A 23732-nucleotide genomic window follows, 5' to 3' on the forward strand; every position below is an offset into this window, starting at 1 on the left:
TATTATTATTATTATTATTATTTAGTCCTGGACCAGAGTACCACAACACTGCAACTTCAACACTGGAAATAGCATACACAATTGGCTTAATAGTGATTTTAGGTATTTGAGTTTTGCAGAGAGGTCAAGATGCTTCTTTGACTTGATTAAATGATCTTTATCAGAAGGGAAGGCATCATGAAAAATAGAAAAAATAAATCTGAAATGTGGGGACTGGGCATGTTATTATTATTGTCGCTATTGTCGTCATCATCACTTACAAGAGCAATGCATTCACCATTATCAAAACTTATATCATCATCATTATCATCATCATCATTGTCATAATGCAGGGCAATGCAGTGAGAAGCATGATGAGAGCGCGAGGACTTTACCACCAAAGAGATCTAGAGTCGGGGCGGCTGCAGACTCTGTGGTGGTGGTGTCAGTTGTGGTTGTGGTGGTGGTGGTGGAAGAAGGGGTGGGGTCAGCGGGGGGAGCGATGGGGGCGATGATGGTCGGCGCCTCACTAGAGGGGGGAGGGGTGACAGCGGTGGCCCCTGTGCTGGTGGGCTTCATAGCGAACAGGTCCATCTCAGGAGCAATGTCCCCACTCCCCTCCGTCGTAGCAAAAGGGTCTTCAGGAAGAGCAGAAGAGCGGTGGCAGTGGGGGGGTTAGAAAGGTTAGAGGGGTTTATGATTAGAAAGAAGGGAGAGGGGAAAAGTGGAAGTAGGGTTGAGGGTTTGTTAATGCAACAAACACTGTAAAAAGCATTTTTAACTGACACTTTTGAAACTCAAAGTCAGACTTAGAAACAAAAAAATGAAACCAAGCACACTGTCACTCATAAATGTCAGAGATGTATCCACACATCTACCATCTTGCTTATGCGGTAGACACATCTGATTAAAGCTACTCTATTTTATTTTATTTCATTTTTCATTGGCAAATTAGTCATAAATGACCCTTAGCTAGGTTAGATAGGTGATGCTATCCACATGTTAGCATTTATCAGGTTATTTATCAGCTGGGGTTGGTAGTCAGATTTAGATACAATTGTTATACTGGTTAAAATGATCTTCATGTCCCGATGGCAATCATTACATAATGTGTTCTTAAAAAAGAGTGAAAGAAAGCCGCTATCTACAGCCAACGTAAGGTTAGACGGAGTCCTGAGGAAATGCTACATTCAAATTCATGCTAGTTTTCCTTGACTACCAACCCTAGCTTTAAGTGATATAAGGCTGCTAGCATAGATAAAAATGAGAAACTATGACATGCTACTAAAAGTAAGATCTTCAACCTGACAAAAGTGATGAATATAAACTGCAGACTAAAACATAGCAAGGCTTGACTTTCTCTTTGAGAGCCAGTCCCAAGGCAGCTACTAAAAGTATCAGTGTTAGCCAGCCCAAGATATTACTCACCACTTAAAGCTGTGTTTAGCCTTCATATAGCCTAAATGTAAATATAGTACCCGTTTATACCCTCTGTGTCTACTTTGTTTGAATGAAAGTGCTTTAAATCAATAAAAACCTGCATAGTTCTTAACACTTTGAGGGATATAAACCAAAGTAGTTGGGCACTGCCGGCTTAGCTCAGCAGTTAAAATGAAACCCTTTGCTACATGTCTACCCCCACTCTCCTTTCCTAACTGTTTCCTGTCTTTCTCTAGCTGTGAATAAATAAAGTGAAAAAAAATCTAAATAAATTACCTACCAAAATAAGAAACCAAACAACCTGTGAGTCTATTTTAAAGTGGTGAGCTGATGCTAATGTCTGCTTTTTAACACGACCACAGTTACACAGCTAACACGCTGGAGTTTGACTTGTAGCCTAATATTCACTTTTTTAGTTCAGCCTGCTAGCTAGCTAGCTAAATTGAGGTTGTTAGGTTTTTTTTACCTGCTGTGTCATCTTAGGCTACCTGATAAAATAAGTTGGGTGTGCAATAAAGTTAATGCCTGTTAAACGCTGTGGTAAATATGCTAAAGTAGACGTAGCCTACAGGTGAGCTTTTTATTCATCTTACAAAACTAATGTGCTCGAAAAACTTCCATGGACATTTCATAGATTGATCAGGTGATATCCCTGCCTCATGTGCTTGGCCAGAGAACAAAAACAAACTTTTAATAAAAAGTAGAAGAAAAAGTAGCTTGACAATGTTTAGTTTGCTCATCATTATCAACAGGAAGTTTCGGGTTTAAGGCATCAAAACCAGCTGTATTCATTCTTGAGCTACAGCATATGTACTTGCTGCACTGTGCTTTTTACTGTAGTATTAACTAGATGAATATTAGCAGGAGAAGAGTAGTCGAGATGAGGGAGAGGAAGGTCCATGACTGGGCGTTAGAGCAGGATTTGGGGTGAGACAGTAGCCCTGAGGGCTCAGGTTTGTTCTACTGTCTCCTGCTGAAGCTGAAGCAGCTTTATAAAATAAAAGCATCAACAGCTTTTACATTCCCACACACATCCATACCCTCACACATTTTCACAAAAAGCTGTTTGGTCACCCACCAGATCCACCAAATGCATCAGCAACGGGACCCGCGGCCACGGCAGCAGGACCGTCTCCTGGGGAAGGTGCAAACGCATCTATGGTATTGCAGACGAAAACAGCCGGAACGCAAACGCAAAACATAACACCCGGGGCCAACACATCAAGAGACACACATGGATGTAAAGAACAAAAGATGAGTAAACAGATGATATGGACAGGAAACAGAAATTAGAGGTCAGAATCAGGAAAAAGCAGAGAATACAAGAAATATGCAGCCCAGTTTCTAACAGTAGATGATCTTGTTATACTGTTAATCACATCAAAGTTTTGAAGGGCTGCATAATGCTGCATTCGGTGAGTGCACTATCTGTGCAGGTTTGTGAAATGAGGCAAGTTGTCACAAGTTTCTATGCACTTTGTGACAAGAAGGGAAATGTCAGGTTAAGGGAAGGACAAGGCAAAAAATCTCTGTCTCAATATGGCTTGTTCAGGAGATTCATGCTTCTTTAAAGTTAGAGTTTGAGTAAATATTGCTAAAAACTCAAAACAGGACATAAAAAAATCAATCTATTCATCATCCTGACACATTTATGAAACTGTTGGTAAACCATTAGAGCAGAAATCATTACAGGGTGATGGACAAAAGAAGCAAAAAGCAGCAAATCCCCAAAATACAAGTCATGTTAGCAGATTAATTATGTTTCAGTGGGTTTTTTGAGGCACCCAAGATTATGAGGAAACACTGATGAATGAGTAAAACATCTTAATGGTTAAACTCATTAGTGCAGCTCCGAGCAACCCCAGGGAAAGCACAAGTAATCCACCGTTCTGTCTCATATTTTTGGCATGTGCCACAAATAACGTGTTTTGCTCTGTGCTTGATGCAAAACAGCGTGTTTGAACGCTTGACGTCATGTCAGCATTCAGCACGAAGGTGTACATGGTTGCAACAAGCAGTATGTAAGAACTTTAGAAAAAAAGGAGAGTTTAAAAAGTCATCACATTTGAGTCACGGCACTTTGCATTCACATTTTTGAAATTTGTATACAAATATAAATTTGATGTCATTCAATAGCGCCCGCAAACACCATTCTGAAGGCATTTCTAGAAGACTGGTGTCTTTGTGAAACTTCAATGTTGATATTCTCTTCTTCTCTTTGTACAAACAAGAGTCACTCTAACCAAAACTAATGTCTGATTAACATCAGTAAGATACCGTTTCTGTACGTTCTCTTGTACATGAGTGATATGAGCCAGCCAAACAGGCTTTTTTGGGGGGATGGTAAGGTTAATTATAATTACACATAATCATAATTAAGGTCTAATACATGCACACATATTGATCAAAGGTCAAAATGCTATAAATGGCTGATTTAATAAAAGCTAAAATGGTTCTATGAAAAGCAATTTGGGAGCTGAAAGAGTTGGTTCTTTTGACTGAGCTGAGTCAAATGATCTGGGTCACTTATAAGAGCTATAATTCTCACCACTGATTCATGGCCACAGACGAAGAATAAAGAGGCGTATGTTTTTGTGCAGGAGATGACTTATATTCAATATCAATGTTAGGAAGAGTTTTTAAGGTTCTAGGAAATGCTTTCAGAATTCCAATGAGTGTTGTCCCACAGCCTTGTGAGATTTTCTCAGGACTGCTGAGTTATCATTTCTTTGAAGCAATAGCTCTGAGACTCAGATGTAATGGCTGAACATGACATGTACAAACTAGGACTATGGTGCCATCTGTCAGGGTCATAGCGTACATCTTTAAAGTAAGTTCTTACTTCTTTCTAAAAGTTTCTACTAAGCTTTCATGTCACCTCAGGGTCAAATTTCCCTCTTCAAATATTCATATGAATGTAGCATACATCACAAAACTGATTTGATAAAGCAATGGAGTTTTTGGTGGATTTATAATAAATATGTTAATGTTTAAATAGCAAAGTTGAGGGAGCAGAATTACATCCTAAATCTTTATAGAACAACTAAACTAAAATGAAACCTTTTGTGAAATTACTAAGTGAGCTTGTTCTGACAAGCCGGCTGACTGCGATGTTGTGTTTCCTGATCTAAATCCTATCCTCCAACCAGACTGACCTCCGAAAAGGTCGAGGTCTGAGGCTGCAGGGGCAGCAGGGGCAGCGGGGGCAGCAGGGGCTGAGACGGGCAGCGAGGTGGGCACTGGTGGGGCTTTAGTGGCAGTGGTAGCGGTGGTGACAGCAGCAGCAGCAGCAGCGGCAGCAGCCACAGGCTCTGGTGCTGCAGGAGCTGCAGGGACAGCAGTGGCTGCAGCATCAGCATCAGAAGACTCTCCCTCCGCCAGGAGAGCTTCAGAGGCTTCATCGGCAGCAGCCGGAGTTGCTATGTTGGTAAACCCCATTATCCAAATACCAGGACCCAGTCACATTCCCCAAGAGAGAAAAAAAAAACAGGAAAAGAGAAGATGGAAGAAGGATGAAAGAGTCAGAGCGACTGAAAATAAAATAAAAGGCTTTTCAGGGAATATTTATAGGGTGCTAAAGGTGAAAACAGCTACACAAATAGTCAATAAAAAGTTCAGATGGAAAGCCAAGTTGGAAAGTGAAAAAAAAGTGCCTTGAGGCATTTCTCATATTTAGTCTGTGGCACAGTGCTGTTGAAAGAGTACTCACCCTCAGCCAAGAGATCTGCAATTGACAGAGAGAGACACAGGTGAGAAAGAATGAACTCCAGCACAGAAGAAACACATCTTTATTTATTTATTCTTTGTATGGAGAGTTCTCTTGTCCATACTCCCACCACATGACCTCAATAAAGTCAGTTTGGCATCTTAAAATGTCTGCGTATTGTTCCAATGGGTAAGAGTTGATAGTGTCCTTTGGTTTGTTAGGAAATTACATTTTATATGATAAAAGTTGTCCATGGCATTTTACTTGAACTAAATTTGCAACCGTTTTAATTGTAAATGACCACTGTAAACCCCCAAATCAAGACTACTTAAATTATATAACACTGTTGGTCATGAGGTGTGAGATAACACACTGGGACATCAATACTGCACTGTAGGCTTAACGAATGGACCAGACCAAATAACTGTGGCAGGCAGTGCTCATGGGAGTTGTTGTGTAATTATGTGACATTGCAATTCCTTTATTTTTTTCAGATACCTTTTAAGAGACAATAGAATTAAGAAAATAGATATCAAATTCAAACTTGCAGGTGTTAGTGTTAAGCCCTGATTACCTTTATAAAAATGATAATAAAGACCAGAGCTGACACAGAGTTATACAAGTCAAATAAGGAAGATAAGACCTAGTAATTCTGGGCTTTCCAAAGCAGTTGTAACTGACAGAGAAGAAAATTCTCACCTCCCCATCCAGAAGTCGTGAGAGCGGCTCCTGCTGATGAGGAGGACATGGGGTCTAAGTCCAACAAGAAGCCATCATCGAGGGCACTAAACAGAGGGAAAGAGAGGGTGCTTTGACTGCTGGAATCTATTCCTGTTGTATCATTGATGCCCTGTTATTGATGTAAATCAGTTCAACACTTTATTCTGCTGTGGACGAATAACTCTTACTTGCTCGCAGCGATGGCAGTGCCGCGGCTCGGTGCAGTGGGGGTGACAGAGGGTGGGGGAGGTTTGGCAGGAGGCCCAGGGCGTGCAGGGGGCCCGCCGGCGGCACCAGGAGGGGGTGGTTTTGCCGGCGCAGCACTAGCAGCCGGCGTGCTGTTGTTGGCTGTCACATCCTGCTGAGGAGAGGGACACAAGTTAACATCCGAACTAACAGAGTTATGTAAGCTGGTGTGATTCAACTGCTTTTTAACACAGGAATTCACAATAAATCAATACTTGGATATTTAAAATCAAGGTAAAAATACACTAACAGTTTTGCTCTAACTGCTTGGACATATATTACTATGTTATGACAGCATATCTAATGAAATAGCTCACCTTAGTTGGAGACCTGCAAAAACAATACAAGCACATGAGTTAAAGAGTTTAATGATGCACAATGGCTGATACAGTTTTTGGAAGCTAAGTGACAGCTTAAGTAAAGAGGCAGTGCTTTAAAGTAAGACATTCCATTTATTATACATCTGAATGAATGGATCCATGCTTCACTGCTGAGTAAGAACATCTTGGCCCTCGCCCCGCTTTAGCAAAGCTTTCTTTTTCAACATCACAAACAGAAAGTAAGAGATGAATGAGTCAGAGTGATACACAATTCAAGCTTTGTTAAAGCCGGGGCTTATCTTAGAGTTAGAGGATACAAAAAAATGAATGTGTTCGTAAAGATGTCCGCTCAGTTCAATTGTTGCCACATTCCAGACTCAGAGTGTCAACAAAGGAGGAAACTCTGTTAGGTCATAAATGTGAACAGAAATAATAACAGTGTATGTTTTTAGATAGAGCTGCATCTTGAACAAAAGAAGAAAAGATTGTTCAGATGTCACACTGTAAAAATTAAAACTTAAAATTGTTGGCCTGAAAATGGTTTTTTTTGGTTAAGCAAACAAAAAATGTTCCATTTTGTTTCAAACTACATTAAAGTAATTATCTCAACTACCTGTATGAAGTGTGTTGTGTAAAGTTGGTCTCATTTCATAAGTTAGGGTGGTAAAACTTAAAATTATGGGTTTGAGGCTCAGCTAAATTATTTGAGTCTTCTTCAGGCAAAGAACGGGGTTTCCAACTCAAATCTACAGGGGTCTTCATCCACACTTTCAATTCCCCACATGTGGCTCCATCTATCCTGTCCTGTGTTGATTGTATCACCCTAAAGGTGAGTATTTTGTTTATTGTATTGAAACTCTAGCTTTACAGTTGGTCAGTTGATGGTGAGTTGATTACTGGTTAATGTCACTTTAGGAACATTTTCTGAACAAACAATAATAAGTTGGCACTATTTTCACTTCTTAGTATGTAGGACTCAAAACTTTAAGTTACACTACATATGAATGATAAGTTCTCAACAAAAACTCATCAGTTGGCTCAAATGTAAGATTTCTAGTTAGCCTCAAAACTAAAAAATCTAGTGCAGACAGTTGCCTTGAAATTTTGAGATTTCACAGCTTTTTCATTTTAACAGTGCAGTTCTATTAAATGACTGAAAACCTGAACAGAACAAAATGTAAATGTACAAAAAAAAGGATGGGAAAAATAATTTTCTTATCAACTACTTACTTATCCTCTCTGAGTTGAGTAGAGACAGAGGACAAACATGTTAGAGAAGCAGCAGAAGTAAAACATCACTGTACTGTCACACTATCCTGAGCCAGTGATCCTGCATGTATCTTTAATTACAGCAAGAACAACTTAAAAGTATGAAGATAGGACTACTGAAGTTTTAGCACAGTGAAACCTTGATATATTAAGCCACTTACGGCTTCTTCCCCTCCAGCGTGTTCAGATGGGTCTCCAGGGACTCCAGCAGGCTCTCTGGTGCCTGTGGAACGATAAAGTCAGGACATGTTAGAAAGGTCAGGAGTGGTCAGAGAAGCAGACAGTACTGATACACTCCACTATATTCCATGATAGAACACAGAAGAGCAAGTTCCTTTATTTTCCCTGGGCTTGTGCTGTTACTCTGACAAATAGTGTTCCAGTGTTCCAGGCTACCATGCTTTCGATGCTCTGATAATCATCTTCTTTCTGACATTTTTCAATATAATCCAATCAACTTTGATTCAGTAGCGTTGAGTCTTGTTTGAGGCACACTGGATTCGTTCATGTCAAACTTCGCTCAGTCACTGGGTTCAATTCTATTTTTAGAATACTTCCTCTTGGCAAAAATACATTTGATTATGACTTTACTTTATCTGCCGACCAGATGTTACATAAAACACTGCATGCAGTTCTAAACATGCTGCATCACTGTCGACAGTAAAAAAAGAGAGCTTTCTCTCGAGGGCCAGTTTGGTTTTGGATTACAACCTCAACATTTAAAGTCTTACCGTGTATTTACCTTCAAAATAATGCAAAACCAAATTGTCACCACATGTGAACTCCTGTATTTGTCTTGTTGAGCTGTTTTTAATTCTTATTAAATCTTAAGTAATGGAGGTGAACTTATATAAACCTCTGTCAAAAAGCATATAGGTATCAATATCCTCTGAGTACCAACAGAATGTGTTTGTAGTGCAGGACTTTTAAAATGATCACGTCCTGAATGTTAACATTAAACACCTACATTAAATACTTACACAATATTTTTGATCTGATCATAATTTGTGTTTCAATTCTACAAAGGCATGAAGCAGCAATACAGGAAAAAAAACCATTTGTAAACTACTTCATCAGCATTAAATTCATTAGAAGTTGTTAGTATAAATGCATTAATTTTAATATCCCATTAGTACACATAGAGTGGAACTCAAAGAAGTTATAAAGATGGATATAAAATAAATTAATTAATCACAATAGAAAACAGTAAAAGGTTAAATGTTAAAAGTGACACAATGTGCAAATCAGTCAAAATGCAAAGCGGCATGCAAACAATTTTACACAGGACATTATCATCTCATTCTCATGCAGGAACAAGGGTTGTTAGACAGCCAGTTGTCTTATAACACAAGTTAAAAACATAATGAGGTAGAGATAAAGGTTAAGATATCCCTTCATACTACTTCATAACTCCCTGATCCATGTCCTGGAACATCTGTCCAATCTATTAGTCTATTACAGTTTCAACAACAAGCCAAAAGACTGTTCTTTTTTGTCTTGGCACTGAAAGGGATGAGTACACAATTCATCATCCAGACACTTTAGTGTTTGTCCTGTTCACCAAGAATAAAGACGAGGGTTTGGGAGACAGAGGACAGACACAGGGACTCTATTATGGAGAAGCTTTAAAGTGCCTGTTCTCATCAGAGGAGGACAATACTGAAGCATTTCCTTGTGGATGTGGCTGCAAGGCTCCCAGCATTCAGACCTGCTGGTCGTACCTAAAGTGTCTAAAAGTAGTATGGGAGGTAGAACCTTCAGTTATCACAGTTATCAGGCCCCTCTCCTTTGGAATCATTTACCAGTCAGGGTCCAGGAGGAAGACACCCTCTCTACTTTTAAAAGTAGGCTTCAAACTTTCCTTTTTTATAAAGCTTATAGTTAGAGCTGGATCAGGCTTGGACCAGCTCTTAGTTATGCTGCTATAGGCTTAGACTGCCGGGGGAACTGACACACTGGGATCCCCTCTCTCTCCTTTCTCTGCCTATCACTTACTTTAACTCTGCCTGTCCCATTAAAGTTACTAACCAAAGACCTTTCTGGAGTCCCTGAGCTCCATTGTCTCACAGGTTCCTCTGAGCTGCCGAAGATGTCCTCCTGCTGTGGACGTTCCAGACTCCAGCTGCTCTCTTTCTCTCTTAATCTCCTATCCCTCTTTCCAACTCTAACTTGGTCGAGGCAGATATCTGTCTAACATGAGTCTGGTTCTGCTCGAGGTTTCCGCCTGTTAAAGGAAGTTTTTCCTCTCCGCTGAAACTAGCTAAATACTGCGAGTTGCAATGCTAATGGTGGATTAAGATGAGATCAGACTTAGTCCTGTCTGTAAGATTGGACTGGATCTTATCCTGTCTTGGTGCTGGGTCTCTGTTCATAATTTAACATAGAGAACGGTCTAGACCTGCTCTGTTTGTAAAAGCATCTTGAGATAAAGTTTGTTGTGATTTGGCGCTATACAAATAAAGATTGATTGATTGATTGATTGATTGATTGATTGATTGATTGATTGATTGATTGATTGATTGATTGATATGATATGATATGATATGATATGTTCAGGCTATGACCCATGACACTGGCATCATTTGAAGAGTGTTTCCTGCATTTGCCCATTGAACTCAAAATTTAGAAAGAAGATTAGTGCTCTCATCAACATGAAGAATCAGAGGGTACTGTAACTCTGTCTTGATTGTAGTGATGTAGATCTTTCTGTGAGGTACAAGAGTAAAAGTTGGCAGCCAAAAATGAGATTAATCCACTCTAGTTTCGGGGATCTGGGAGATTGATATAGTTTGCTCTGGAGGACACATTAATCAGGTTTTATCACCCATGCAGTGTCTCGTTCTAAAGACAGTCCCTTCTAAAATATGCAGGTTGGGCTGTGAAGATTGATGATGTCATCCTGCAATGCTTAACACTTGTTGCATATCTGCTAAAAGAGAGTGTTGGCATCAAATGGAGAAGTGACAGACCCGTTTGTTAATTCATTGTTTATGTTTCATAATACCAGGCTAGCAGAGGGACACTTTGTACATTTCTCTTTCTTAGACACAAGCGGAAACAGTGGAGTCAGTCCAACCAACATGTTAATAGCATTCATCATTTGTTGTTTTCTTAGTTTAAGATATTTTTATGGAACATTTGTCTGTGAGCTGTGGTAAAAACAGCTCCAGGACTACGAGAGAAGAGATATGTTTCAGAAAAAGGACAGAAAGAGTCGCCAATTTTAAAGAGGGAAAGAATTCTATCACCAAAGAGGCAGCTACGGCTCGAGAAAGGACTCCACAGGCAGTCTGTGAAAATGTAAAACACTCTCAAGACAAATTAAAATTTAAGAAGCCTTTGCTGTAACTCTGTTGGGTTTGTTGCATCTGTTATTATTGTGCCCTGAAGAAAACTATTGAGGGGGGAAACGATGTAGAGGAAAACATGTAGGATTCAAGGAAAGTGGATTTGTCGGCAAAATTCAACACACTGATCAGTAATAACACATACTTCAACATTATTGGAAATATTGTACATCAGCAACTAGTGTTGTAGTCCTCGAAGACCGGTCTTGGTCTCAAGACTGGTCTCTAGACCACTTATTTAAGGTCTCGGGATCAAAAGCATTTCTACTCGGTGTTGTCTCGGTCTCGGACTAGGCGTACTCTGTATTTTATATCAAGACTGGTCGAGACCACCACTGATGCACTCTGTGTCAACACGTATAACCCATCAGATAAAAACACGACAAATATCATCTAAAGAAAGTAACACATGCACAAATAATGAGAAAAGAAAGGCTCAACAAAACAATGATAATCAGTTACCCCTATGTCCTCCTACCTCTCCTCAGATCACAGGCAACAGAAAACAGTTTTACCTCTAAACTAAAGTATAAGTTTAACTAATGATGAGCAAAACGAAACTTAAGGAGTCAAAAGTCTCACAGTGTGTCAAAAGAAAGACAACAAAGACAAAACCGAGGTTCTCCTCATTGGCACCAAATCCACTCTATCCAAATCCAATAGTTTCTCCCTCACCATTGATAACTCCTCCGTCTCACCCTCCCCCCAGGTTAAGAGTGTGGGTGTCATCCTTGACAGCACATTATCCTTTCAATCACACATCAATAACATCACCCGGACTGCCTACTTCCATCTTCGTAACATCAGTCGTCTCCGCCCCTCCCTCACCCCCCACACTGCCGCCATCCTTGTCCACAGCCTTGTCACTTCCCGTCTGAACTACTGCAACTCTCTCCTCTTCGGCCTCCCTCACAAATCCCTCCATAAACTCAAACTGGTCCAGAATTCAGCTGCCCGTATCACTGCCCGAACCCCCTCCATCCACCACATCACTCCTGTCCTCCAACAGCTCCACTGGCTCCCTGTTCAGTTCCGTATTCAATTCAAAGTCCTTCTGTAGACATTCAAGACCATCCACAACCTCACCCCCCCATATCTGTCCAACCTCCTCCATGTTCCCACTCCCTCCCGCTCCCTCAGATCCTCTTCCTCCATACACCTGTCTGTCCCCTCCGCCCGTCTCACCACTATGGGGAGCCGAGCATTCAGCCGCTCTGCTCCCCGTCTCTGGAACTCATGACCACCTCAACTCAGAAACACAGATTCTTTCCCCCATTTCAAATCACAACTCAAAACATATCTGTTCAAAACCGCTTACTCCGTCTGACTCCAATTGCACTGTCATTTTGTTATTGTTTCTATTTTTTTTCTTACCCCTTGTTAGTTTATATTGTTTTCATTTGTGACTCTGATTTTGTTTCCTTTAATGTGAATTTGTGTATGTATATATTTCTATCTGTGCAGTGTCCTTGAGTGCCGAGAAAGGCGCCTTTAAATAAAATGTATTATTATTAGTAAAACCAAACCTTGTTTGTTGCTGTTGATTGTATTTCAAGCAAACTTAAATAAAATAAACAGAAGTCTTTTATTTTGTTAACTCTCATCATGATTTATCATTGATATATATGGTCTTGGTCTTGGTCTTGTCTCAGTCTCGCCCTGCCTTGGTCTTGGTCTTGACTCGGTCTTGATCCCTAAATGTCTTGGTCTTGTCTTGGTCTCGGTGCACTGTGGTCTCAAACATGTCTTGGTCTCGGTTAATGTGGTCTTGACTACTACACTATCAGCTACTGATTATTAGTTCTCCACTCGTCTCCACCTCTATTGTCGGCTAACTCGGAGCCAAGCGGCAACCTCCAGTCTTCAATATGAGGCCCATGTGGAAGTGCTAAAAACTGCAGTTCATTGAGCTTCTGCTTGAGGCTGGCTGCAGGAACACCACAAACCACAGACACTGATTCAAAGAAGACAATATTTGCAGCAATAATAAACATGTTTACAGCCTGGTTCAAAAAGCAGTTTAGGTCTGAGTAGCTCATTTCTCTGTTGGAACACACTTTACGGAGGGAGATTTTTTAAATAACGTGGCAGTTCAGAAGATATTAAGATTACAGGTTTTGCCCATTTAAGGACATGACCGACTTGACTGAGAGGTGGGCAACCTGTAGCTGTTAGCAAATAGGTGTTAGCCTTTAAATTGCACATTGATAAACTTGTTTCAAAGTTGAAGCTGAAATTGGGCTTCTTCTTTTTTAGAAATAAATCTTGTTTTTCATTGAAAGTCAAAAAACATCTGATCACCACAACTTTTTTACCGTTGTTGGACTATGGAGACCTGCTTTTTATGAATGCTCCTGATCAGTTTTTAAAGAGATTAGATCCTGTGTATCACTGTGCGTTGTGTTTTATTACTGGTTGCAGCTGTCATGTACATCACAGTTCCTTATACGCTGTCGCATACTGTCCATCTTTGTCCGGTCATAGACTCTCTCACTGGCTGATTTTTATTTATAAATCTATTCTTGGACTTCTCCCTACATATTTGTGTGTAGACGTGTAGAAACCTCAGCCGATATGGCCTGCGCTCTCAGGACATCATACAGCTGCAGGTCCCGAGAGTCAGAACTGAACTGGGCAAAAAGGCTTTTAAATTTTCAGCCCCGTTTACCTGGAATTCTGTGCAGAAGGACTTGAAACTGACGCATCTTGTAACTCTGGGGGAATTCAAGTCACTCATAAATGACAGAGAAACATGCATCATTGGATATAGTGATTGCAATGTGTAATCATGTAACCATGTAAAACTGTGACCGTATTCTATTTGTGTTGTTTTGTGTGCTTATGTGTTGTAACCTATTTTGTGCTGCCGTCTTGGCCAGGTCACTCTTGAAAAAGAGGTTTTAAATCTCAATGAGTCTCTTACTGGTTAAATAAAGAAAGAAAGAAAGAAAGAGGCTAAACCCCATCTCTTCACCTCACACTAGCACAACAGATGTTAGGTAGCGTTCAGCTTTTCCAGTACGTCCCAAGCCGACGATTGGCTTCAAAACAGCGCTTCAGAAACAGATGGATGACATCACAGACACTACGTCCATTTAATACACGGTCAATGCTAGCAGCCCAGATTTTAAATGCTCAAAATGCTCAACCCCACCCCCAACACATCCAGTCTAGTATGATCCAGGTGATTCGCTCTGACTCCAACTTATTTTGCCGCTCTCAAAGCATATCCCCTGATATGAATTCATGAAGTTGACAATATAACCAAAGAGACATACGTTACAGAGTGTCATTTTGGAGGGTTTTCAAAGTGGATACAGATACTGTACATTTCATACCATCGGCTCTTTGAGGATCTGTATTCAAATCAAACAGCATTTAAGCATGCTCTTCGTGCAAGTCATCCATACCCATACTGCAATGTCTGAAAAGATAACCTTAGCAATAGAGGTTCCACAACAGAGCAGAGTTTACAAAGCTTGGTCTTGTTTCAGGGGAAATCAGATTTCTAATCATGGGAATCACTTATTGGTCCGGAGTCAGGAATCAGAAAGCCAACAGTGACTCTGTCTGTTATGGAAACTCTGCAGCGCAGTTCAAAGATAATAATCGGCTGTTCCTGAAGTAAAACTGTTTAGCTCAGACTTCCAGCAGCCACCTAGTCAGCAGCAATGATCAGCATATCACAGCTTAACCAATCGCCTCATCAAGTCACATCATCCTGCTTCATCATAGCACTGATGTCTGTATGCTGTATGTGCACTCGCCGCTGTGCAGTGTGCTTCAGTTCAGTTTGAATGTTGACCTTTCCTAAGCTGTTTGCTCCCCAAAGCTAGCTCTGTGCACTACTCACTACTCACACTCTCAGCCTGAATGATCAATCTGCATCTCTGGAAGTGAAAACACAAAGGGGGGCACAGGGGGCTGTCAATCAGCACAGAAACACAGCTCATTGGATGCATGGAGAAGTGCACAAAGGTTACAGTGCGATATGCCTCCTTTTTTACGTTAGAGTGTGGCTGTCTGTGAAAGTCTGGTTAATATCAAAGAGAAGCAGTTATGGTGATCACAGCAGGAGAAAGAATAGGTTAGCTTTAGACATTCATTAGACATGCAGTACAGTTACAAAAACAACACAATACACACATGCTCTGTTAATATGTAGCCTTGAAAACTCAACACATCAATCATAAAAACATTACAAATAAAGTGAGGAAGATAAAGAGGAGGAAAAGTCCTCGTCAGTCTTACCTGAGTGAGTTCAGGTATGTCATTTTTGTCTATTCCCACTTGCTGTAAAGAAAGAAAAGAAAGAGAGTGACATTTCAATGTAAGAGTCACAAAGCACAGAAAGATTCAGATGCTTTACATGATATAATAACCAACCTCAGCAATTTTGAAGAATTCTGAAACCCGGGTCATTCGTGTCAGGAATCTTTTGTAGATCTCCAGCCCGTCTTTACACTGGCTTCTCTTCATCGCAAAGAATTTTTCTGGACAACAGAGACCATGAAACATGAAACTTTCAAACGTAAACTAAAAACGCATTTATTAAGTCTGGCTTTAATGTAGGGTTTTACAATTTTATTACTTACTTTTTACTGCCATATTGATCTAAATGTTGCTTTATTATTTGAACTGTTTATCTTGTTTTATTTGTTTTTATTTATTCATTCATTTATTTATTTTAATTTATCTACTCAGTTTTATTGTAATTTTTAGCCCTAAATTCATTTTCAACTCTTATCCTTACCCTTTTAAATGTATTTATTTAACTATCTATATTCTTAATATTAATTTGACGCTTTAACTTATTTTAATTACACATATTTTATTGTTGTCGGTGTGCATTACTCTCTATTTTATTCTTTCTTTTTTAAAATCCTTTTTTGTTTTTTAATGTCTTACCATTATTTCATATCTGCTTCTTTCTTGTTTCCAATCCCTGTAAAGCCCTGTGGGATGCATTTGATTTGTATGAAAGGTGCTATATAAATAAAGCTTGATTGATTGATTGATGAAAAGTGAATTCTTATCCCAGCAGAGTCTTGCAATGTTTTGTGTGTGTTTTCACATGAAAGGAAATTCTATTTAAAAATCATTCTGTCTGGGTAGCTAAGCTGGAAATATTTCATTCCTGTGCGCCTGAAGCTTAAAAGACGTCATTGAGCCAAACAATTAAACTGGCTGACATGTTTCTTTATAACCATAAAAACACACCGTGTTTTATTTTGGAATGTCCCGACATCTGTAAATATACTTCATCCGTCTCTTTCTGCATCTCCTTCTACCCCACTTTCCAACCCCAACACGGTCAAGGCATCATGAGTCTGTCATGGTTTCTGTCTGTTAAAGGAAGTTTGTCCATGCCACTAAATGCTGCAAAGTGCTCCTCTCATGGTGGATTAAGATGAGAGTCCTGTCTGTAAGATGGGACTGGATCTGATCCTGCCTTGATGTTGGGTCTTTGTTAATAATAGAACAGGGAGTACAAATGTTAACTAAAGGCACTTTAATAACAGAGAGTATGGGCAAGACATGCTCTGTTATTAAAGTTAACATTTGTTGTGATTTGGCGCTATTTAAATACAGATTGATTGATAAATACTCACTTCAGCAGCATGTCTGCAGCCAAAGAAATAGCCTGTGTTGAAATGGGTGCTATTCAACAACAGAGCTTTAACCCAATTAAAGTTGTTTCTTTCATCAGGACTTTGATAAGAAATGGCTAAAGGCTGAGTGGAACTATCAGGATTGGGACGTTGGAAGTATTTTGAGAAAGACAAACACATTGATGGTTTGGGTTTTTATGGTACTGTTGAATTTAAATAGTAGTTTAAGTAAATAATAGCCTCAGATATTTCCACTGTGTTCACTTCATGCATAATCAATCCAGTTATGCAGGGAAAGGGGGTGTCCTTACCTAGGAGGTTAATGATGCCATCATTGTAGCAGGCGTACAACTTGATGAGATCTTTGAAGAGCAGGAGAAAGCAGGCATTTATCACTCCGTTGTTTAACTCTTGTGGATTAACCTGAGGACAGAAATAAATGCCAAGAGGTACAGCGTGGTTAGGATCACATTGACATACTTGTTAGCAGTAATAAAGAAAGACCAGGATAAATCTCGAAGCACAAAAGTTATTTCAGATGCAATATGAATAAAAGAGAGTTTTTATAAAATTGTTCTATTTCTATTTGAAATAAGCTGAATACAGAGTTTCATCTCATGGTTAATATAGGGATTTAAATAACATAATTGATATACATTATGTTTCTGTTACAGTAGATATACAAATTAAACCCACTGAAAGTGGTCACACATGTTTGACAGGAGCTGGAACAGACATAACTCCATAAATGCTGCTACAGCTCGAAGCATTGTTTCACCCCGTTGTTCATCTCTGCACAAATGTAGTGCCCTTGCAAAGTGACTTTTCTCCCTACTATGAAATGTCTCTCACTTCAAAATCCAGCAGCGCGTCGATCTGGCTCTGAAGGGTTGGCATTCCTTTCAACAGCTTCTCTACTGTCATGGTCCTCATCGCTCCATCAGCTCTGAGACGAGGGAGGAAATAGAATGCATCAGAGTCAACCAGCAGCTCTCAGATATAAAGATCCACATACTGTCCGTCAACAGAAGTCTACCTGTCTGTACCTGTGACACATATAGTATTCACCAGTGTGTCTGATCTCTACTCTGCAGTCTGCATTGTTATATCTCAGTGCCGGCTTATGTAGTCAGAGGAGCCTCGTGTCTGCCAGCTCAACAGAGCTGTCCACTCTGTGAGAATGAGTAATAACACACTCTGCATTCATCTCTGCTCTCTGTGCACCCAGTAAAGCCAGGCACTTGGCCAAACGCCTGGCTGGAGGTAGCCGAGTCCACGGGGACCCCTGTGGGTTGTGTTTGTTCAAAAGAAAACTGAATACCAAAACATTATCATAAGAATAAGAATGTCATGAGGAATAAAAAAAAGTACCCTTTCTTGACTCGGCCAAAGTCAAAAGACATCTGTCTGTAGGCAAAGGCCTTCTCGTTCAGATAGCGGCTGTAGCGTCTGATGAACGTGGACATATCATAGCCTGAGGAAGACACAGAATGTGGACACATGTTCAGTCTCAAATGTCAACAAAGTGCAGGATATTTATAGACTGCTGGAAGAGTCAGAGAAAAGGGAAATAAAGCAGAGGGAAGTTATTTCAAAATTAAAATCAGGTTAGTGGATTGATCTCATTTAAAAACAGAGTTAAACACTTTGTGGAACAGTTTGGATTTTTTGATGGTCAATCAGTGAGATGAGGAAAATAAAACCCCTCCCTCTGAGGACAAAGTCTGAACCCAGGAGTGATTAACTTTGAAGTGATCTAAGCCGTTCACTGTCTATTCTTCAGTGTGCCGGGTCATTCGGTTCAGCGCTGCAGTAACATTCAGCTCTTTGGGGCTTCCAGACAGCTCTTCACTTTGTATTGATTCTGGCTTTATGATTTAGACAAATGTTTGAATGACTTGATCTATTATACTTGTATTGCATGTCAACCAGAATACCACAATAAAATAAAGAGAAGTAAGACAATCTAAAAACATTAAACACTATTGCACATGTACAAAACCTATTATTTACATGTAGAATCATGTTCTATGTTGGCCAGCTGTGCAACATGAAAAGATCCTGCTTGGCTCTTAGTTTCACAAAAAAGTGAGCTATTTCTGTATTTATATTGAACTATAATGTCACAGAATCCTCCTTTTATTCCATCTTAATATCAGTATTTACAAAACAGGTAAAACAAATATTCTGTGATACAGCAGTGGTTCCCAAAGTGGGGGGTCGGGACCCTCTGGGCGGTCGTGAGACAATGTTTGGTTGGTCATGAGATTTCTCCGAAAAAAACAAAATTTTGAATGATTTAAAATGGTATATTATAGCATTTTTTAAAACATATATAAAACAATGTAGCTACATTTTTTAAAAAACATCCAAATAAAAAGAATTATACATTTTCTTACTTTGTTGCCACATGACCCATAAAATGTTTTTTTGTTGTTTTTTAAAATTAAAATAAAAAACTGTTTTTTAGATTAGTCTTTTAGTTCTTGCATGCGGCTATACACTTACATTTTACCTCAGCATAATGGGGTCTCCAGTCTCTGTTATTTAGGGGGATTAAAAAGTTTAAGAACCCCTTTAATAAAGGGCAGGCTCCTAGAGCTAAATAGTTCTCTATGGACACATCATCAGCTGAGCATGAAAGCTAGTAGCATTTGGCTAGCTGTATCACATTGAAACAGCTCTGTCAAAAGTATGAAACTGCAGTTTCTGGCATCTTTAAAGCTCACACATTTACAAATAATAACATTTGTTTTAAAGGTCCAGGCTGTCTCATGCCCCCAGTCTCAATTTTGAACTAACTGCCAGGCTGTAGCTTTATATGAGGAAGGATAGGATGGATGGTATTAATAATAATATTCTACCATCTCTGTTGCAAATACTCTAAATAATACATTTAGGGCCAGGAGATCATTCGACCTGCTAGAACATGGAAACAGAAGAGATGGTGAGTAAACCCCAATTTACACAGGATGTGTGTGCGCCGCGTTACGGCTGCACAGCGTGTTTGCTCCGTCCAACGGCTTGCGCCCTGCTACACAGGAGGCGTGTTTGGAGCATAGCACAGCTCAGAGCAGCCAGGATCAGCTGGGTCCAGCATAGAGAGAACTACATACAAACAACAGGTTACAGAGCCTCTCTGTGGTTGAATCATTTGGAGAGTATTCCATTACTTTTGTGCTTTAATCATCACTGAGTATGCTGCAGAACTGTAAAGTTTCAATTATGCAGGTGTAGATGAGTTTAATATGAATAATTCTGTTGTTCTGTTCGACCTGGATCACTGATATGTGGCTGTTTGTGGCTTACGTCCATAATCGATGAGTATTTCTGATCTATATGATCTTTAAACGGTCGGGAGTCTGTATATGATGTTTTATTTTGAAATTGGCAGATGTTGCATGAGATCCTCGTGTCAGACTTCCTGTCCAATTTGGGTTTTTTTCTGTGCAGATTGACACCTGCTGGGATCTGACTCCATCAAAAATAGACCCAAAGTGTATCTCTGGCATAGCGGTGCGAGGGCACGCTCCAGAGACAGAGTTGAGACGTGCGACTGTGCTCCCTGTGTGCCCTGTGTGCCCTGTGTGCCCTGTGTGCCCTGTGTGCCCTGTGCGCTCTGTGTGCCCTGTGTGCCCTGTGTGCCCTGTGTGCCCTGTGTGCCCTGTGTGCCCTGTGCGCCCTGTGTACCCTGTGCTCCCTGTGTGCCCTGTGTGCCCTGTGTGCCCTGTGTGCCCTGTGCTCCCTGTGTGCCCTGTGTGCCCTGTGTACCCTGTGTGCCCTGTGTGCCCTGTGCACCCTGTGTGCCCTGTGTGAAAATGAGCATTAACCAGAATGGGAATGTATTGGCTGCGACGTGCGCGGCGCAACGCTGCACATCCTGTACAAATTGGGGGTTAGTCTGTTTAAGGACAAATATCTTTAAAGTTTAGGAGATGCTGGTTCAGTCATGTCGTCTTTCATACTTATATGAAAGATCAAGTGCTACATGTAATCCTGATTCTAAAGTCCTTCAGGTGCCTTTACCATGCAGACTTTCTAAACTCTGCAGACAGTAAAGTCACCCTTAACTGCCATGACAACAGACTATGAAGCCAGTGTCTATCACCATGGGAGACCACGTTAATCTCCATGGAGATGGGCTTAATTAAGGGGAGCAGGGATCAGTGGAGCTGGAAGTGAAGGATGGACAGAGTAAAGGTTGAGTCGGTCTGAACAATCAGACTTAATTTCATGTGTGACAGCCAACAAAAAGGAACAAAATAATCATCTAGGTAAAGATCAGTTTAAAGTGTTGGATTGAGGTTCGTAGAGATGAAAGCACTTTTAGGAGAGGCAGAAAGAAAACTCACCATGGGAGCCAGTTTTGTCCAGGAAGTTGCTGAGGTTGAACAGAGTGTTTCGAGATGCCAGGAACTGCAGGAATCTCTGCAGGAGAAACAGATACAGGATTTAGTTTGCTTCATGGCACAAAATGTCAGATATTATAAGCTGCCACTCAGTTTGGCCCAGAAAGAATTGCTGAAGAAAGATGTTGACATGTGGTGGTAAATCAATGCACTGTGGAACATAGGTCATCAACTGGCGGACCACGGTCAGTTTTTTACTGCTAAAAAAGAAGATTACGATTGAAAACGCAACGCTTCGATTGTAACCAGCAGCTTTGTAGTCTTTACGGTGGTGGTTTAGCGGATGAGGAAATGTACAGACCAATTGCATGCAAGTTAAGCCATCCCACATGATACAACTCAGCCAATCAAGTCTGTGCATCCCAGGCGGTAGACACTGTGACACAGTGCAGACCAATTAGAGAGTTAGAGGCAAGTTACTCATGAAAAGGTGGTAGAAAAGAAAAAGAAAGACAGCAACACAAACAGAGAATAAAAGAGAGATATGTTTAAATATTGTCAAATATTTTTTGAACTGTACTGATTTGACAGTTGATTACAGGCAGATGTATCACACTAAATAGTTAGACATATTGACCTTCTGGACCTTTGCTTCAAGACATTTTCTCTAACTTTAAAGGTGACATATCACGCTTTTTTCATCAATATATATTGGTCTAAGAGGTCCCCAAAACATGCCTTTAAAGTTTATGCTCAAAAAAACACTTTGAAATCAGATTTTGGCATGCCTGAAAAACCCTCTTCTTCAGTCCTCCTCAGAACACTCTGTTTTCTCTCTGACCACGCCCCCTCGGGAAGTGGATGTGGCCTCGGCTCTCCAGCACGTTGATCTAATGTTTACATGTTGGCTGAATATACACGGCTGCTCAGAGATCACGTTACTTCAACCCTCTGAATCTGATCCAGAATCTGATCCTGACGGAGAGGCGCCTGTAGCAGGACCTTTCTGAAGGATTAGTCACAGATTTAGTGTTTCTTGTTGTTTTATTTATCAGTATGTAGACATGTGTCTTGGTACACAGCTACGAACATGTAGCTATGTGGCTATGCTAACTAGCGCTAGCACTTATCCATGATAAATAAAAATCATCCACTAGATCTTCAAATCTGCAGACGTGGGGAGTAAAACCGACCTCTGCCAGAAAGGCAGCAGGACCTTTCTGAAGGATTGGTCACAGATTTAGTGTTTCTTGTTGTTTTATTTGTCAGTATGTCGACGTGTGTCTTGGTACACAGCTACATCTATGAACATGTAGCTATGTGGCTATGCTAATTAGCGCTAGCACTTATCCATGACAAATAAAATCATCCACTAGATCTTCAAATCTGCAGACGTGGGGAGTAAAACCGACCTTTGTGTTTATTAAGACAGCCTACAACTAGCATGCCTCCCTCCTAAGCTCCTTGTTACCACACATTTGTGCAGGTAATGAAAAATGGAGGAGGGGGGATTCAGTATTATTTTATACAGTCTATGGGCTGAACAAGCTCCGAGCTCTGACTCCGTGACAGACCGGATATTGTTGTTACGTAACAAAAACACTGAAGTCTGAAACGGCTCGTTTCACACACATTTACAGAAAGGTGGAGAAATCAGAACAGGGGCAGAATGGATTTTTTTCATTCTCGGGGGGTTTGTAGACATGCCAGGGACACATATTTCAGGTAGAGAACCATTAAAAAGTCCATTTTGCATGATATGTCACCTTTAAATTTTAGTGGAATACGCCTGCTGTAGAGTATATTAAGTATTTGAGACATATCAGCTACAAAGAAACATCCTTAGTGTTTAATGGACATATGTATAAAAAGAAAATCAAATGAAGCTAAATATAAAGAGTGTTAATTCAGAAACAAGCACAGATTACACCTCACAGTTATGAATAAAGCTGAATACTCCAGTTGTGATGGATTATGATCATTTCCAAACAGATGGCTCCATCCAAAATATAAGAAAGCAAAGCTTGTTTGAGGCTCACACCTTTCTCAAAGAGACCTGTGAAAGGGACTGTGACTGAAGGTGGAGGTGTGTTTCTATCCTAGTCTTCTTTCCTTTGAATAGAAACTCAGCGTTACGGGAGCAGTCGTGAGTAGAAGGGTGTGAACGTTAATCAGACACACGGAGAGAAACAGGAAACAGAACATGAGACAGACATCAGGCTCCCTCTGCAGAGCACAAGCTTACTCCAGTGACACATATGAACATGAAAAACATCCCCCGCACACACACACACACACACACACACACACACACACACACACACACACACACACACACACACACACACACACACACACACACACACACACACACACACGCACACACACACACTGCTGATGCGTATTCAGTGGCACCATTTACACAAAGTGGAGCACAATAACATGCTGGATGGTTCAGAATGAAAACACCTCCCCGGAGAAATCGTGAGCTACACATAACCTCGCCTCCTCCTTTTACACCCCTTCTCCTTCTCTCTCTCTTGCTCCCATCAGTGCTCTCTATCATCATTGGTTGCTCTAGATCAGCAAAGTGGAAGCTAAAAATAAACAAGTAACACGATACATGTTGTAAACATAGTGAATTGTGCCTTGTCAAACATGATTTCAGGACTCATATGGGAAATAAAGGGGAGGGGGGTGTTTTTTATTTTTCATCTGACATTGCCGTCTGTCTCTCTGTCTCC

At 40.4% G+C, this 23732-nt stretch overlaps 1 protein-coding gene across 1 annotated transcript in view; it reads right to left on the reverse strand.

Moving 5' to 3' along the window:
• Positions 1–23732, reverse strand: part of snap91a (synaptosome associated protein 91a) — a 91030-nt gene that overhangs the window by 18178 nt on the left and 49120 nt on the right. Inside the window, exons 4-17 of the mRNA XM_034698723.1 lie at positions 20992–21067; positions 18011–18113; positions 17492–17585; positions 16951–17062; positions 15414–15520; positions 15279–15320; positions 7842–7903; positions 7642–7650; positions 6409–6421; positions 6034–6206; positions 5825–5910; positions 5129–5143; positions 2498–2554; positions 375–617 (exon numbers count right to left, since the gene is read on the reverse strand). Of these exons, the coding sequence (XP_034554614.1) occupies positions 375–617; positions 2498–2554; positions 5129–5143; positions 5825–5910; positions 6034–6206; positions 6409–6421; positions 7642–7650; positions 7842–7903; positions 15279–15320; positions 15414–15520; positions 16951–17062; positions 17492–17585; positions 18011–18113; positions 20992–21067 (1192 nt within the window). The remainder of the gene's footprint in view (positions 1–374; positions 618–2497; positions 2555–5128; positions 5144–5824; positions 5911–6033; positions 6207–6408; positions 6422–7641; positions 7651–7841; positions 7904–15278; positions 15321–15413; positions 15521–16950; positions 17063–17491; positions 17586–18010; positions 18114–20991; positions 21068–23732) is intronic.

The sequence above is a fragment of the Notolabrus celidotus genome, chromosome 12, assembly GCF_009762535.1.
Source record: "Notolabrus celidotus isolate fNotCel1 chromosome 12, fNotCel1.pri, whole genome shotgun sequence".
Taxonomy (NCBI): domain Eukaryota; kingdom Metazoa; phylum Chordata; class Actinopteri; order Labriformes; family Labridae; genus Notolabrus; species Notolabrus celidotus.